This window comes from Bidens hawaiensis, unplaced genomic scaffold, assembly GCF_021521415.1.
Source record: "Bidens hawaiensis isolate Kalapana, Puna unplaced genomic scaffold, B.hawaiensis_p1.1 tig00035476_1, whole genome shotgun sequence".
NCBI classification, from domain to species: domain Eukaryota; kingdom Viridiplantae; phylum Streptophyta; class Magnoliopsida; order Asterales; family Asteraceae; genus Bidens; species Bidens hawaiensis.
Genome location: NW_027496169.1, coordinates 105,254 through 119,309, shown reverse-complemented (window position 1 = coordinate 119,309; position 14,056 = coordinate 105,254). Strand labels below are relative to the sequence as shown.

Sequence of the window (14,056 nt, the reverse complement as noted above, 5' to 3'; positions counted from 1 at the left end):
ACCACCATTCATTAGATTCTTTTGGCTCAATTTATTATTCTCCAAACTATATACTAAAGTCTTGGAAGAACACATGTGATAATCAATTAAATCATTCTCTAATCTTAAGTATGCATCTTATAATCAAAATGAATATATCCTCATCACCTTTCCAAGAGAACATCTACATAATGAAGAGAATAAGCATTATGTTCCACACAAGTTTTATTCTTCTAATAATCATCATCATCATCATCATCATCATCATCGTACTCAGTATATCCCACCAATAGCAATGCTATGGTAGGGTCTGAGGAGGGTAAGATGTAGACAGTCTTACCTCTATCCCATAGGAGTTTAGAGACTGCTTCCGGTGAGACCCCCGGCTCGATAGTAGTTTTGCATCAAGCCTTGGACATAAGGCACATAGCACTCAATCATCGGGACACCGGCTGATTGGTGCATGTGCCCTTGTCTTTCGGCTATCAACGCCACCACATGATGCCTGATTAACCTTCCGCCACTTTTAACGTTATTTTTATGAGATTAGTAAAATAATGTCAAAATTAGTGCAATTTTACTTTTGCCCACCTGAGGGTTCACGCATATATACATTATATGCGCGCACCGCAAGCAGGGCGTAATCGTTAAAATACGCTACAAAAATAACAATTTGTTCACGTAAATCGTTAGATCTCATCATCTCACTTACGAAACACTTTCTAGTCAAATACCCGCAAAGAATAAAAGTATAATCCCATTATTTGTAGCCAAAGAACTGTTAGAACAAAATCAAGAGGACGAAATTGCGGTCTTGACAGCTTTGTTTTGATTATTTTCCAAGTTGACAACACATGTTAGTGCTTTTTCTTTGGTGATTTGCTCAAGTTGGTTTAGTTTTTGCTCAAGAAGTTGCACCTGTTTTGTCAAATCTTCATCGCGTTGCATCAAAACCTATGTGGCAAACAATGATATAAATAAAGAAGCAAACACGAACATGTTAATATATTACTGTATGTAATGTACCTCGATTTCTTTCTTACGGATTCCTTCTTTCTTAGCTTCTGATCTAGCACTTCTTTGCACCTCGAATATAACAACAGCGCCCGCAACCTGATCAAAGTTCAAATCTAAACCGTCACTAAATTTTTAAACTTATAAATATGTGTATATGTGTGTAGATCCAAATACCGTGAAAACAAAGAGCTCTCCAATAAGGTCCCCGGCTGCCTGGACGGCTCTCTCTTCGTTCAAAGGCCGAACTTCAACATTCGTTGCACGTCCGTATATTCGTCTTTGTATTGTTGTTGTAAGCCAATGGTTTGCCTGTCATACATCACACAATGCACCAAAATTAATACACTTTTCCTTTGATTGGTATTTCCCGCAATTTTGTATTTCATATTATTAGTACTATATATAATTAAGAAGTTAGGTGTTGTATTGGGTCGGTGAATTTTGTTTTTTTTTTCTTTTTTTAGTATGTTTTTTTTTTCTTTTTTTAGTATGGTTACCATAATAAATGTAATGCAAACCGATCAAACGTTATTTTTTTTTCTTTTTGTTTTAGTTTCGGTTGAGTTCGCGCAGAATCACGGCCTTATTTAAAGCCCATGACAGACTAAGACAACACTCCAATTTACCAATACACAAGTTTACCGACCGAACCCCCAAATTGGTCGTTAGTCCACCTCAACTTTTATAATTTTTTCGTTTCAGTTCCGGTACCGTAACGTACGTAATCAAAACGACCGAATCCGTGTCAAGTTTGCCAACCCAAAAAACACCATCTTAAATATTTTGTTTTCTTTTATGTTAATGTTTTATATGTTAACTTGACGAATTAATTTTTTGAGTTTTTAATCCTAAAATTTTACCAATTGTGTCTAAATCGTAACGAACGCAGGGTGTTGCCAGCTACCCCACGCCGAGTAGAAAAACTAGTTTAAAAAAATCAATATGTAATTCCACAAACCATGACTATTGGCCGATAAGTCGATAATAATCCATAGTCGCAACTAATGACATTCTTAGCTTTTACTTTCGTTGCTAAGGGCAATATCATTTTAACGAAAAAGCAACTTTCGAAGAATCATTGATTAAATTTTCAGTATAAATTATTATTGACTATATCATATTTGCAGACAGACAATTGGACCCACAGACAAATAATATTAAATTAAGCCAGCATACATCATACATAGATTTGGCTTAAATATACAAAATATCTACAGATCTAAATAATTACTAACAATGTGATGAAATAATATAATAATAATATTACCTGAGCAATACCAATGATGGAAGTTCGAAATTTAGGGCTAACGGCGGCTTGTTTCTTGAGCCTAGTAGCAATGGGTTTGCTAAGGGTTCTGACTGCAAGGGTTCCAAGCTTCATAACCGGGAGTGACATTATGCCAATTTCCAAACGCACACCAAGTGTTCGACGATATGCGTGAGTGAGATCAAGAACAAACTATGAGCGTTTCATGGTGGATCAACTGATCTGGGTACTCCGGGTTTGTTGGAATGAAGATGGGTTTGAGTGCAAGAAAGTATTTTTCAGGTTCCAATTGCGGTATCTGGATGATGATCCAAACCTGATTTGGATCGGTTGGTTTGCAAGTTAATAAGGAAAACTAACTTTTGATATAAGATTCATTTATTGTGGATAAATGGTAAATAATTTGTTGTAATCTCCAAATTCAAATACTTTAGTATTTGTTATAATCCAAACTTTTAATTATTGGTCGGATTAACCCCAACTCAAAGTACATTTACGATTTGCAGTTCTCACTTGGAATATATTTTTTATGGTGATTCCATGGTAATTGAAAATTAACCCCGTTAGTTTTCTTTGATGACGTGGACTACTTATGTTGCTAAAATGTCTCTTGATGAAAACTGAGTGTTCATAAGAAAAGTAAGTCATGCTAACTAAAAGTTACTAAATCAGGTTAACTAAAAGATACTAACCGAAAGTAAACCCCGTTGGTTTTTCATAGATTCAAATTCCAATCGAGTGTTCAATAGAAATGTAGACCAGGTGTTTAGTATCACCCTTAATTTGCAGTAAGAGACATTTTTGTCACACACACACACAAAAGATTAACGGGGTTTTAGTATGGGAAATCCGGATGAAAATAGATTTAGAGTTAGGATTGTCTGCAAACATTTTCCGGGTTACAATTAATCCCTTCCCGGCCTAAAGTCGAAGTTAGAATAATTAATATCCAATTTCCCTATAATCAATACAAATCTAAAATCGAAGCGTTTTCAAATATATAATTATCAAATGTTTATAATGGGCAATGTGGTATCAAATCAAGTTTGGATCATAGTTTGTTACAGCATACATGCCATATGATATGGCAAAAAAATGAATCTACGAGTCATATGACTTTATTCATTTTAGTCAAACACATCATACAGGTCGTACGGAATGTCTTTCCCACGGCCCTTATACTCATTTTCATCTTGTCATACGACAACATATATCAATTTTTTTCCATGGCTTATAGACATCCCGTTAACTCCCCAGTAGTGCTTGAATAGCGTGGAAATAGTATTTATATAAGCTCCGGTAATTATTAATTACCAACGTTTAGTTTGAATTTGGTTAGGAAATTATAGTGTGACCGATCGACCATGTGACTTGCATTTCTGCCTTTATTGATTTTCATGATATATAACATGAAAATTAGATGTGTTTTGATATAACTTCAAAGTAGCGTTATTTGTTATCGCCACTTTTGGTGATACTTTCCCTCAAAACACGCCTCATGGACAAATTGTATGATTTATTAAAACTAGTTAGTTCATTGCAATATTTTTTTAAAAAAAATTTTAGTAATATGTTTACATTATTTAGCTTGCTACTTTTGTATTTTGGTTAGGTTAAGATACTTTGATCATAGGTTATATTCGAGTTGTGTGAATAATACTTGTTCACAAGTGACTACACTAAGCCACATAGGTAAATGGGTAGTAGACAGAGCAATATCCCAAGAAAGGCCGAAAGCACGTACCCATTGCTATCAAATCGGCGATGCAAGCTTCTTTGATGAGGTAATCCGAAAGAGGGTGAGGAATAACCGAATAAGTCCCAGAGTCGACCACCAACAAGCCACGGGTCCAACCAAAAATGGATTTAAGCAGTGTAAATCACATGTGAACTAGTATTATTCATATAATTCGAATTATTTGAACAATCAAATATGTTAAGGGAATTTATATTTCATTTGGCTAGTTTGTAACTAATATAGGTGTATTATTAACTAATTTAATTTTAAGAAATAGCATATCACCTTAGTTCGACCCATATCTTTATTTCACTTAATATCTTCTCTTATTATGTTAAATCACAAAAATTTAAGATTCTTTTCTTTTAAATGTTTTGTTTTATTTTGAAAAAAAAAATATCTTTATTAATATAAAAAAACATTTTTATTCATTAAAAAGTTTTAATTATTTAATTAAAATTTTTACTTTAAAAGTATTTTTAATCTATTTAAACAAAACCAAATCTATACACAAAAATTTACTTAGAAATGGCTTCTTCGAGAAGCGTTGTCTCAGGTATGTTTTCATGTCTTTACGCTTTTCTTTGTAAATAGAAAAGGTTTTGACACTTGTATATTTTCTTTTGTAGGTTGTGCATCGGGTCTTCTCAGAGACATATTACGACGATGCTATGAGCGCAGCCCTCAACGCTTCTCACGAGGATGGGGAAAGGGTCGGCTTCCTGCTTGGTCTAGGGTTCGTTGAGAAAGGCATCCCGCCTTCCAACTTCCCTTTGTACAATGTTGATACTGAAGCTGTTTACGACCAAGCAGTGAATCAGTACGCCGCCTTCCCGCATCCGGTGGTGGAGAAGGTGAACGAAGTCGCTGCTGCTGATGATGGGCTAGCTATCCTCAAAGCTTTCCTTGAACTGCCACGCTCTACTGATGGGGCTGGTCCAAGTGGAAGTGGCCCTGAAGCCTGATCCTGAAGATCCCTTCCCACTGCTAGGATAGATTTAGCTTGTACAGATTTATTTTCTTGTAGGCGGGTAGTTACCCGGCCATTCTTGTAATGATTCATTGTGAAATATAAATCTTTGTGCGGGTAAGACCGCTATTTTCTTTGGATTCCTTGCTTTATAAACGTTATATGACTTGCATACTTTAGTTTAAATTAGCAATTTTCCAAGTGTTTAGAATAAGTTAACCTTTGAACGTGGTACATAATAGGTGTGAAGTTTTGCTTCCTCTTTCGTGATTGTGCGGGTAGAACCGTCACTTGCACTTAGTAGGATGGCTAAACTTTACCCATATCTGACATGCGTGTAGGTTTTCCTCATCCTTTTTGAGGATAAGTTAACCTTTGAACGTGGTAGATAATAGGTGTGAAGTTTTGCTTCCTCTTTCGTGATTGTGCGGGTAGAACCGTCACTTGCACTTAGTAGGAAGCAAAACTTTACCTATATCTGACCTGCGTGTAGGTTTTCCTCATCCTTTTTGAGGATAAGTTAACCTTTGAACGTGGTAGATAATAGGTGTGAAGTTTTGCTTCCTCTTTCGTGATTGTGCGGGTAGAACCGTCACTTGCACTTAGTAGGAAGGCTAAACTTTACCCATATCTGACCTACATGTAGGTTTTCCTCATCCTTTTGTTAGAAATTCTGTTTTGAACCGTTCGACGCGCGGTTGTCAATAGGTTAGTGTTCAGTTCTCTTTTTCATGATTCATGCGGATAGACCGGCACTTTCATTTAGTAGGATAACTGAACTTTTCCCCTTTAACTGACCTGCGTGAAGGTTTTTTGGGTTTATGCGGGTTTTGCCGCTTTCCCCATGCAACGACTTTCCACGTAATTATGCGGTGAAAACCGGCATACCCGTGTTGAATTAACCGTTCGACGCTTGGTTGTTGATAGGTTAGTGTTCAGTTTCCTCTCATGATTCATGCGGATAGACCGGAACTTTCATATAGTGGGATGACTGAACTTTTCCCCTTCAACTGACCTGCGTGAAGGTTTTTTGGGTTTATGCGGGTTTTGCCGCCTTCCCCATGCAACGACTTTCCACGTAATTATGCGGTGAAAACCGGCATACCCGTGTTGAATTAACCGTTCGACGCTTGGTTGTTGATAGGTTAGTGTTCAGTTTCCTCTCATGATTCATGCGGATAGACCGGCACTTTCATTTAGTGGGATGACTGAACTTTTCCCCGTCAACTGACCTGCGTGAAGGTTTGTCGTTTTTTGGGTTTATGCGGGTTTTGCCGCCTTCCCCATGCAACGACTTTCCACGTAATTATGCGGTGAAAACCGGCATATCCGTGTTGATAGTTCATAAAGTATAAATGTAAAATCATCAGCATCGATGTTTTAAGGAGAATCATTTCCATTAGAAGTGGCTCTTGGCCTTTTCTTTACAAATTTGGAATTGATTTACATGCAAACTGTGTAAATGAGCTCCCTTCCATGCTGTTGGGATGGGAGTGCCATCGAGCCGATACGCACCTGGTTCGGGATCTCGTTCTTTACGCAGCATGTAGTCTCCATATCGAAGCTGGAATTTTATTCGTGCTCCCCAGCTGGGGTTCTACACGCATCAGGCTGCTCAGCGTTCATTGCGCCACGAGGTGCGCGAGCGTCCCATCTCTGACAAATGCTTCGACCATGTCCTTTACGTCTATGCATTCTTCGGTGTTGTGGCCTTTTGTCCTGTGAAAGTCACAGTATTTACTCCGATCAGCATTGTGACGATGTCGGATTATTTGAGGCTTTGGCCATGGAAGCTCCTCGGTGGCGAATATCTCGGTGACGCTTTTGGTGAGCGGCGTCCATCTGGAGTTCTGGGTCGATCGTACGTTATCCCTTCCGCCTAACCGATGTTGCAAGCCGGATGAGGTGTCAAAGTTTACCCTTGACTGCCAAATGCCTAGCTTTCGTTTTTTGTTTAATCGGGCGGTAAGGACGTTGTCTTCCCTTGTCTTCTGGGTGTAGAGGTTTGTGCTCTGTGGGAGATCTCTACCCAGTTGCTTCTCAGTTTCCGCAAAGCGTTTAGCTGCTGTCATGATGGCATCCCATGTGGATGGCATGCCATCTTTACCCGTTAAGGTGCGGATGAGCTCTGGGTCGTTCGCGCCCTGGATGAAAGCAGCGCGAACAAGATCTTCGCTAATGTTACCCAGACTAAGCTTCTTCGAGTTGAAGCGAGTGATGAAGTCCAGCAAAGATTCATCTTTCTCTCGAATGCATTTGAGGATTGTCCATTGCTCCTCGGTATACTTTCTTTGCTGGCTGAAGTGTTGGCTAAACTTCTGTTGGAAGTCTGCCCAGTCATAGATGTGGTTGACCGGTAGACGATCGAACCACGCTCTAGCAGCCCCCACAAGCGTCATTTGGAACATGTAACACCACGTAGGTTCCGTCCAACTACTGACGGTTGCCCCCGCTATGAATCTGTTCAAATGATCATCGGGGTCAGATATACCATCATATGTGCCTATGCTTGACATTTGTTTGGCACTTTTTGGGGCGATTGCTTCCGCAATGTCCCTTGCAAATTTGGACGTTCCCGCATTTGCAACGTTTGGTCTGAATGTTTTGGAGAAGTCACGTGGACTTCCACCTGTATTTTTTGGTTTGAAGGCTTGTCCAAAATGCCTTCTCGGTTGGGAGTCCGTTTCCTTACGCTTCCCTTTTGCCCTATGGCGAGGGTTCGCGTCGGAGTCGGATTCCTCCGAGTCATCGTCCAAGTATTCTTCGAATTCGTCGGCCTGTTGGACGGAACGCAAGCGTTCGTCCAACTCAGCTTGGAATTCCTTTTGTCGTGCCTCCGCCCATGCCTTAACTTCATCGAGTGTTTGGCGGGGGAGTCTTCGTTTCTCTAACTGGGTATCAGTGAATCCCAGTGAGCGATTATTTACTGCACTTGCCCCAACTTGTGTAACTGGGGTAGTGTTCGTAAAATTTACTTCACTTGCCCCGGCTTGGGTAACCGGGGTAGTGTTTGTAAAGACTGTGTAGCCGGTATTCCCCCCAGTAGCTGGGGTTGTGGTTACCGGAATTTCTTTAACCATCTTAGAAGTTTGAAAAAACTGGAGAAAAATAAAGTTCTAGCTTTATGCACGGATGGCGCCAATGAAGAAACACTAACCGGACCCCGGGCAGATTACGGGTAACCTGGGGGTTAGATAGATGTTTCCCACGAGGGGTTAGACCCAGAGAAGATGGTTCTTCTGATAACCTGCAAAACAGACACCGTGAGCTTGTCACTGAGAAGGGGGGGTTCCTCCTTGTGACCACCCTCCGGCGTGAGAATCAGACTAGATTGCTCTTTAAATATAAATGTATATTAAGAGATTGCTAGAGCAGATATCAGGTATAATATGATGATACAAGATAAGATGAGATGGTCATACCATTTGTGGTATTTATATCCGAAGGTAGGTTTCCAAGGAGGTGTGGCCGGCTGCAATAGTATTTCTGTTCAACCAACAATAGCCTACGCACGTGCCCTGCTGGTAGTTGGTGGGTAGGCAGCGGCTGATAGTGACCAGGCCTGCTGTATACTATTCCTTTTCCACCAACTGCCGGCTACGCACGTGGTATGACAGGAGTTGGTGAGTAGGCAGCGGCTAATAGTGACATACAGTGCAGGAGCATTCTGCTCGCCATACTGTTGTCAATAAGCTGTCGTATCTTTAGTCAGATCTTTTGCCCATACCTCGTCAGGTACAGTACAAAAGATCTTCCTGTATCGTACGGACTGGCTTATTTGGGCGGGAGTATTCCCCCTCCCGCCACTGTGCGGGATTGCTCCCGACTTCGCTCATTCCTTCAGGTGACACTGAATGATTGAGAGCTAAGTACCTTGTGCGTGTAGCCTTGCTGCGCGGGTGGCCTTCCCTGATGGCTTGTATCCGAGGCTGCGGGGACAGGCGGAGTCCTTCACCATTGGGAGGCATTTCCTGCGGGAACAGCTTGCGTACTGCGCGTAAGGACGTCACGTCTCTGAGCATGGTTGGTCCTGCGGATCCAGTTGGTTTCTGCGCAGACGTCCCTGTTCAAGGTGAGTCTTGCGGGTCCAACTGGGCTCTGCTGGGACCTACCTCTTCAGCTATATAATTACTTGCATTACTTAAATAAACTGTCATTATTAGCTAGAGTAACCGTATCGATAAAATTTCTTGTATTATAATGAAACATTACGTCACGTTACAAAGATAGGACTCGATTAATATATATGCTGATAACACATGGAGAGTATCGTCTAATATATATCCTAGCGATCGTGTGACAATACAATGTATCGTCAAGACGCGTGTTCTCCTATCTTCGCAAACACAAAAATTCATAAACTAAATATGGTACGTGTGGATATATTTGGCAAGGGCAGACGACAATGGTATCGGATACTGAGGGGATTGCCTGTTTAGTATGTTTTGGTTCTCAAAGCTATAAATTTATTTACTTAATGATTTGTTAAATATCGTTAAAAAGTACTATATATGTATCTTCAAGTTGAACATTTGGGTCTAGACCTAAATGGATCTCAACCAAAGCCTAGTAGAAGCTAATGAACTCTTTGAAGCTCAAGCTCATATATACAGACATGTCCTCAACTACACCACCTCCATGTCTCTTGGTTGTGCACTTGAACTAGGCATACCCGACATCATTCACAATCATGGAAAACCGATCACGATTCAAGAACTCGTTTCAAAGCTCAACATTCCCATAGAGAAAACCCTTCATTTGCAACGACTGATGCGGTTTCTTATTCACTCCAACTTCTTCTCCCTCACCAAACTTCATGATCAAGAAGACGAAGGATATATTCTTACAACCGCGTCAAAGTTATTGGTCAAGAACAACGATGAATGTTCGCAAAACCTACCAAACTTATTATCATTAGCTAATTTGGTCCTAGATCCTGTTTATATGGCTCCTTGGCAGGTCTTGGAATCCGCGTATGACTTGCACTGTTTTCGACCTCCTGCATGTTGTTGCTGACAAGATTGATACTAGGAATCTCAAATATGTGGGAGGTGACATGTTTAGTTCCATTCCATCTGCAGATGTTATCTTTTTTAAGGTAATTAATCTAATCATTATGATTTTATGTTATTATATTTAGTTAAAGGTAATACATATATAACTAGCTTGTTGCTAATGTTGTGACATATATTTATGTAGAATGTTTTGCATAACTGGACCGATGACAACGTGTTGAAGATACTAAAACGATGCCGTGAGACTATTCGGCTTTCAGGTGATAAAGGCAAAGTGATAATGATAGATATAGTGCTAGACGAAGCACAAGACCGGCATGAGATAACAGAAACCAAGATGGTTTTTGACGTCTTGATGATGGTTTTGGTTACAGGAAGAGAAAGGACCAAGGTCGAGTGGGAGCAACTATTCTTGGAAGCTGGATTTAGTCAATGTAAAATAACGCCCAACTTCGGCATGAGGTCCGTCATGGAAGTTTTGCCTTAGATCCTTCCTTAGACGTTTCAAAAAACGATATTTTAATTATCGTTTTAATAAATGAGTGGTTAAACCCTAAGCATAAAACCTAAAGTAAAACTTTGTATCAATTATCAAACCCTGTATAAGGTAAACTTGTTGGTAGTTTGATTTTAAAAAATAGAATGTCTGTAGTCAATAAGATCAAAAGATTCACTTCATTACTGGGCTTTAAAATAATATCCAAAATAGTTGAAACTGGGCTGAGTCTAAAGGGAGTGGGCCTTTTCAGCTTAGCAGTTATCACTTATCAGAACAACAGACCTAAAAATTGATTGTTCGAAGACTCGAAGTATAAACTTTAGGGGACCGGTTTTTTGTTTCTTTTTTTTTTATTTGGTCTAGTATGGTACTGTTTGTTTTTAAGACAAAAATTGTCTGCAATCTGATTTAATCTGATTTAATGTCTGTAACTGAATATGTGGTCTGAAGGTCTGCAATCTGAAAATATAATACTGTTTGTTTTATAAACTGGATATTGTCTACATAAGCTGAAAATTAGTTACATATCATATATAATATAGTAGATAAAAATAATTTAACGTTTGTAGACAATTAAAATAATTGGTAGTGGTGTACGAACTACGGAAGTGGGTGGCGGTAAACGATTATGGTAGGTGGTGAACGGTGGGTGGTGAACGGTGATGGTGGCCGACAATGGGTGGTGGTGGGTGGTGGTGGTGGATGGTTGTGGGGGGGGGTGGCAGACGGTAGGTGGTGGCGACGGACGGTGGGTGGTGGCGATGATCACGGGTGGTGGTGGTGGTAGTGGACGGTGGTTGTGGCCGACGGGGGTGGTGGTGGTGGCGGATGGTGGGTGGTGGTGGCGGACGGTGGGTGGTGGTGGTAGGTGGTTGACGGTGGTGGTGGCGGACGATGGGTGTGGTGGTGGCGGACGGTGGGTGGGTGGTGGAGGCGGCGGACGGTGGGTGGTGGTGGTGGCAGACGGTGGGTGGTGGTGGCGGGGGCGTTGGATGGTGGTGGTGGATGGTGGTGGTGGTGGCGGATGGTGGTGGTGGTGGCGGGCGGTGGATGGTGGTGGTGGCGGACGGTGGGTGGTGGTGGTGTTGGACATTAGGTGTTGGTATGATGTTAAAAAGTGTGAAGAAGTATGAAGATTGTGATATTAGCTTATTTTTAAAACCATAAAAGCAGTTTTCAGATCTTTTCTTAAAAAAAAAACAAACAGTCTTCAAGAGCCTATGTCAGCTCGCCCGCAGACATAGGCTCCTTGCAGACCTTATAAGCAAAAACAAACAAAACACGTAGTGGTGGGAGGGAAATGCGGCAAAACGAGCGCCAGGCCCACCACCGTGCAAAAAAAATATTATAATTACAATGAACCCCGACAAAACAAGGGGTCGGGGCGGTGTTTGTCTCATTTTGGGCTCGTTGTAGAGTCCTAAACGAACCCACTACATGTAGTGTAGTGTTATGTGCATGTGCACAAACAGGATACTCCGTGAAACCAATTGATTCTAAAGTCGGTTTAAATATGGTCAATAAAAGTCAAAATCGGTCGTGCGTCAAGCCAGTTTGAATTAAAACTGGCTTCTATGACAAATAACCAATAATGGATCGTACGAAATTTGGATACAAACGGGTTCCTCTAAACTTGTTACAACGTCTTTAATCTCAAAACGACATAAACCAACACGGGCCGGTTTTACCTAAACCGGTTTCGCTTATAGGTTTCGGATTGGCAAAATAGGCCCTCATAAAATTTTCACTACTGACAAATTTTCCCCTCAAAAGATTAAATGTTTAATACGTAACTTATGCCAATCCCCCCTTAATAGATACTTCACAAAATCTTTGTATGGGTGTTTAAAATCGATCTAACCATTGAACCCGAAGCGTTTGAGATCATATGGTTACGTTTGGCTATTTAATGCCGGCGCATAGTCTGAAACTTGAAACCAGCCGGTTAAACGAGCCGTTTGTTTAGCCTTTTTTAATTTAATTTAATTTATATATACAATTACTTTTTATATTAAAGATCATTTTTACCATTGTAAAAATTTGAATACAAATATTTATAAAATAAATCTTTTAAATTGTTAACCCATTAAAACCGGCCAGTCTGGACAACGGTTTGATTTGTCGCAATTTGAAAACCATTGTTAGCCGTCAAAACATTGTTAAACCGGATAATATAAATTTTACTGCTTAACATATAATTTAGTTTTAATCATATAAACCTACTACAGTACTACTTAACGTACCGTTAGCTATATTACTTTATCTATGTTACTAATATTTATAGCCATTTTGAAAGAAAAGAAATATTAATTAAAATGAAAGAAGTCTAGAGTCTAGGTGCTTCAAACGGGTATAGACATAAATAAACTTTCGCATTGCATTTGTACCTTTAGTTGCTAACTGTTTAACCATAGACTCTACACTAACCATATGTGGTAAATATGAAAGAAATGTGGAGTTCTACGATAATGTGGTTAGGCTAAGTGTAACGGGCAAATTTGGAGGGCGACAGGGGCGATTTTGGGGGAAACCCCCCCCCCCCCCCCCTCCTTGGGCGATTTTGGGGCGAAATGGGGCGGGAGGCTTTTGTCGCCGGAGAGAGGGGGGAATATTATTATTTTATTAATATGTGTGTGTTATATATAAATATATATATATATATATTACTATTTGTAGCCACTACACCATTACACCCCAAAAACAAATTCTCACATCTTGCTGACTGGGCGTCACACGACGCAAAACGCCCCAATTTATAGCCCCTTCACTACGCATAGCCTTATGGTTTGGAAAACTTATTCCTGGGGAAATAATATATAATTTAAGAATTGTATAAATTAGTAGGAATTTGGGTTGATGGTCTCTCGGTAAATCAAGAATTACCTACAGATAGTTTCAATAGTAAATATTTGTCGGTGCAAGTATTCTTTTTCTAATTTAGACTATAATAACCCTGGGATTACTTACGAACAATTATAGTTTTTTTAAATGAATTTTCATGTAGTTCATCGGTAATTGTTGTGGAATATCGTTCGTATTGTGTTAGAAGTTGGTATTCGGCTTTCTAGTAGTGTATCTTTTCAAATGTATTCTCTCTTTTGTATCTCATCATAATATATCACAACTCCATAAGGCCAACGATCATTATCGATCATTGGCCACATGTGCCCACTTCATTGGTAGGCCCGGCATACCTTTGTCGAGCACCACCCTTACCACTATCTCCTATTGCCATTGTTCGTCACCGCCACCAACCACCATATTTAATTACCACCTATCCACACGCTTAATTGTGGTCATATATATCAAGAAAAAGAAATCACGATATATAAATATTGATTGAAATTACAAATTTTTCAATTTATCTCTTTCACCAATGGAATCTTTATGCTTTATTCTAAATTTCAAATACTAGTTGCTTGAAGCTTTTACACACGTGAATTGCATTTTATTTGACCTACAACATGTTGCTAAAATGGGTTGACACTTTGAAACTAAAGTATGTCGGGGTCGGTGAAAGGTTTAACTCTATCTACAATAACAACTTTAAAATATATTTCTTTTATTAAAC

General features: G+C 39.8%; 2 protein-coding genes across 2 annotated transcripts; one reads left to right on the top strand and one right to left on the bottom strand.

The window, feature by feature from the left end:
- Positions 1 to 698: 698 nt before the first annotated feature.
- LOC143587385 (OPA3-like protein) lies at positions 699 to 2,673 on the bottom strand. The gene is made up of 4 exons (XM_077068685.1): positions 2,264 to 2,673; positions 1,171 to 1,305; positions 1,006 to 1,092; positions 699 to 933 (listed from the first exon to the last, which is right to left on the bottom strand). Exons 1-4 carry the CDS (start codon positions 2,390 to 2,392, stop codon positions 772 to 774), a joined length of 513 nt encoding a protein of 170 aa, XP_076924800.1. The 5' UTR covers positions 2,393 to 2,673; the 3' UTR covers positions 699 to 771.
- Positions 2,674 to 9,519: 6,846 nt separating this feature from the next.
- LOC143587389 (trans-resveratrol di-O-methyltransferase-like) lies at positions 9,520 to 10,473 on the top strand. The gene is made up of 4 exons (XM_077068689.1): positions 9,520 to 9,830; positions 9,931 to 10,069; positions 10,112 to 10,117; positions 10,171 to 10,473. The coding sequence occupies exons 1-4, from the start codon at positions 9,520 to 9,522 to the stop codon at positions 10,471 to 10,473; spliced, it is 759 nt and encodes a 252-aa protein (XP_076924804.1).
- Positions 10,474 to 14,056: the final 3,583 nt, after the last annotated feature.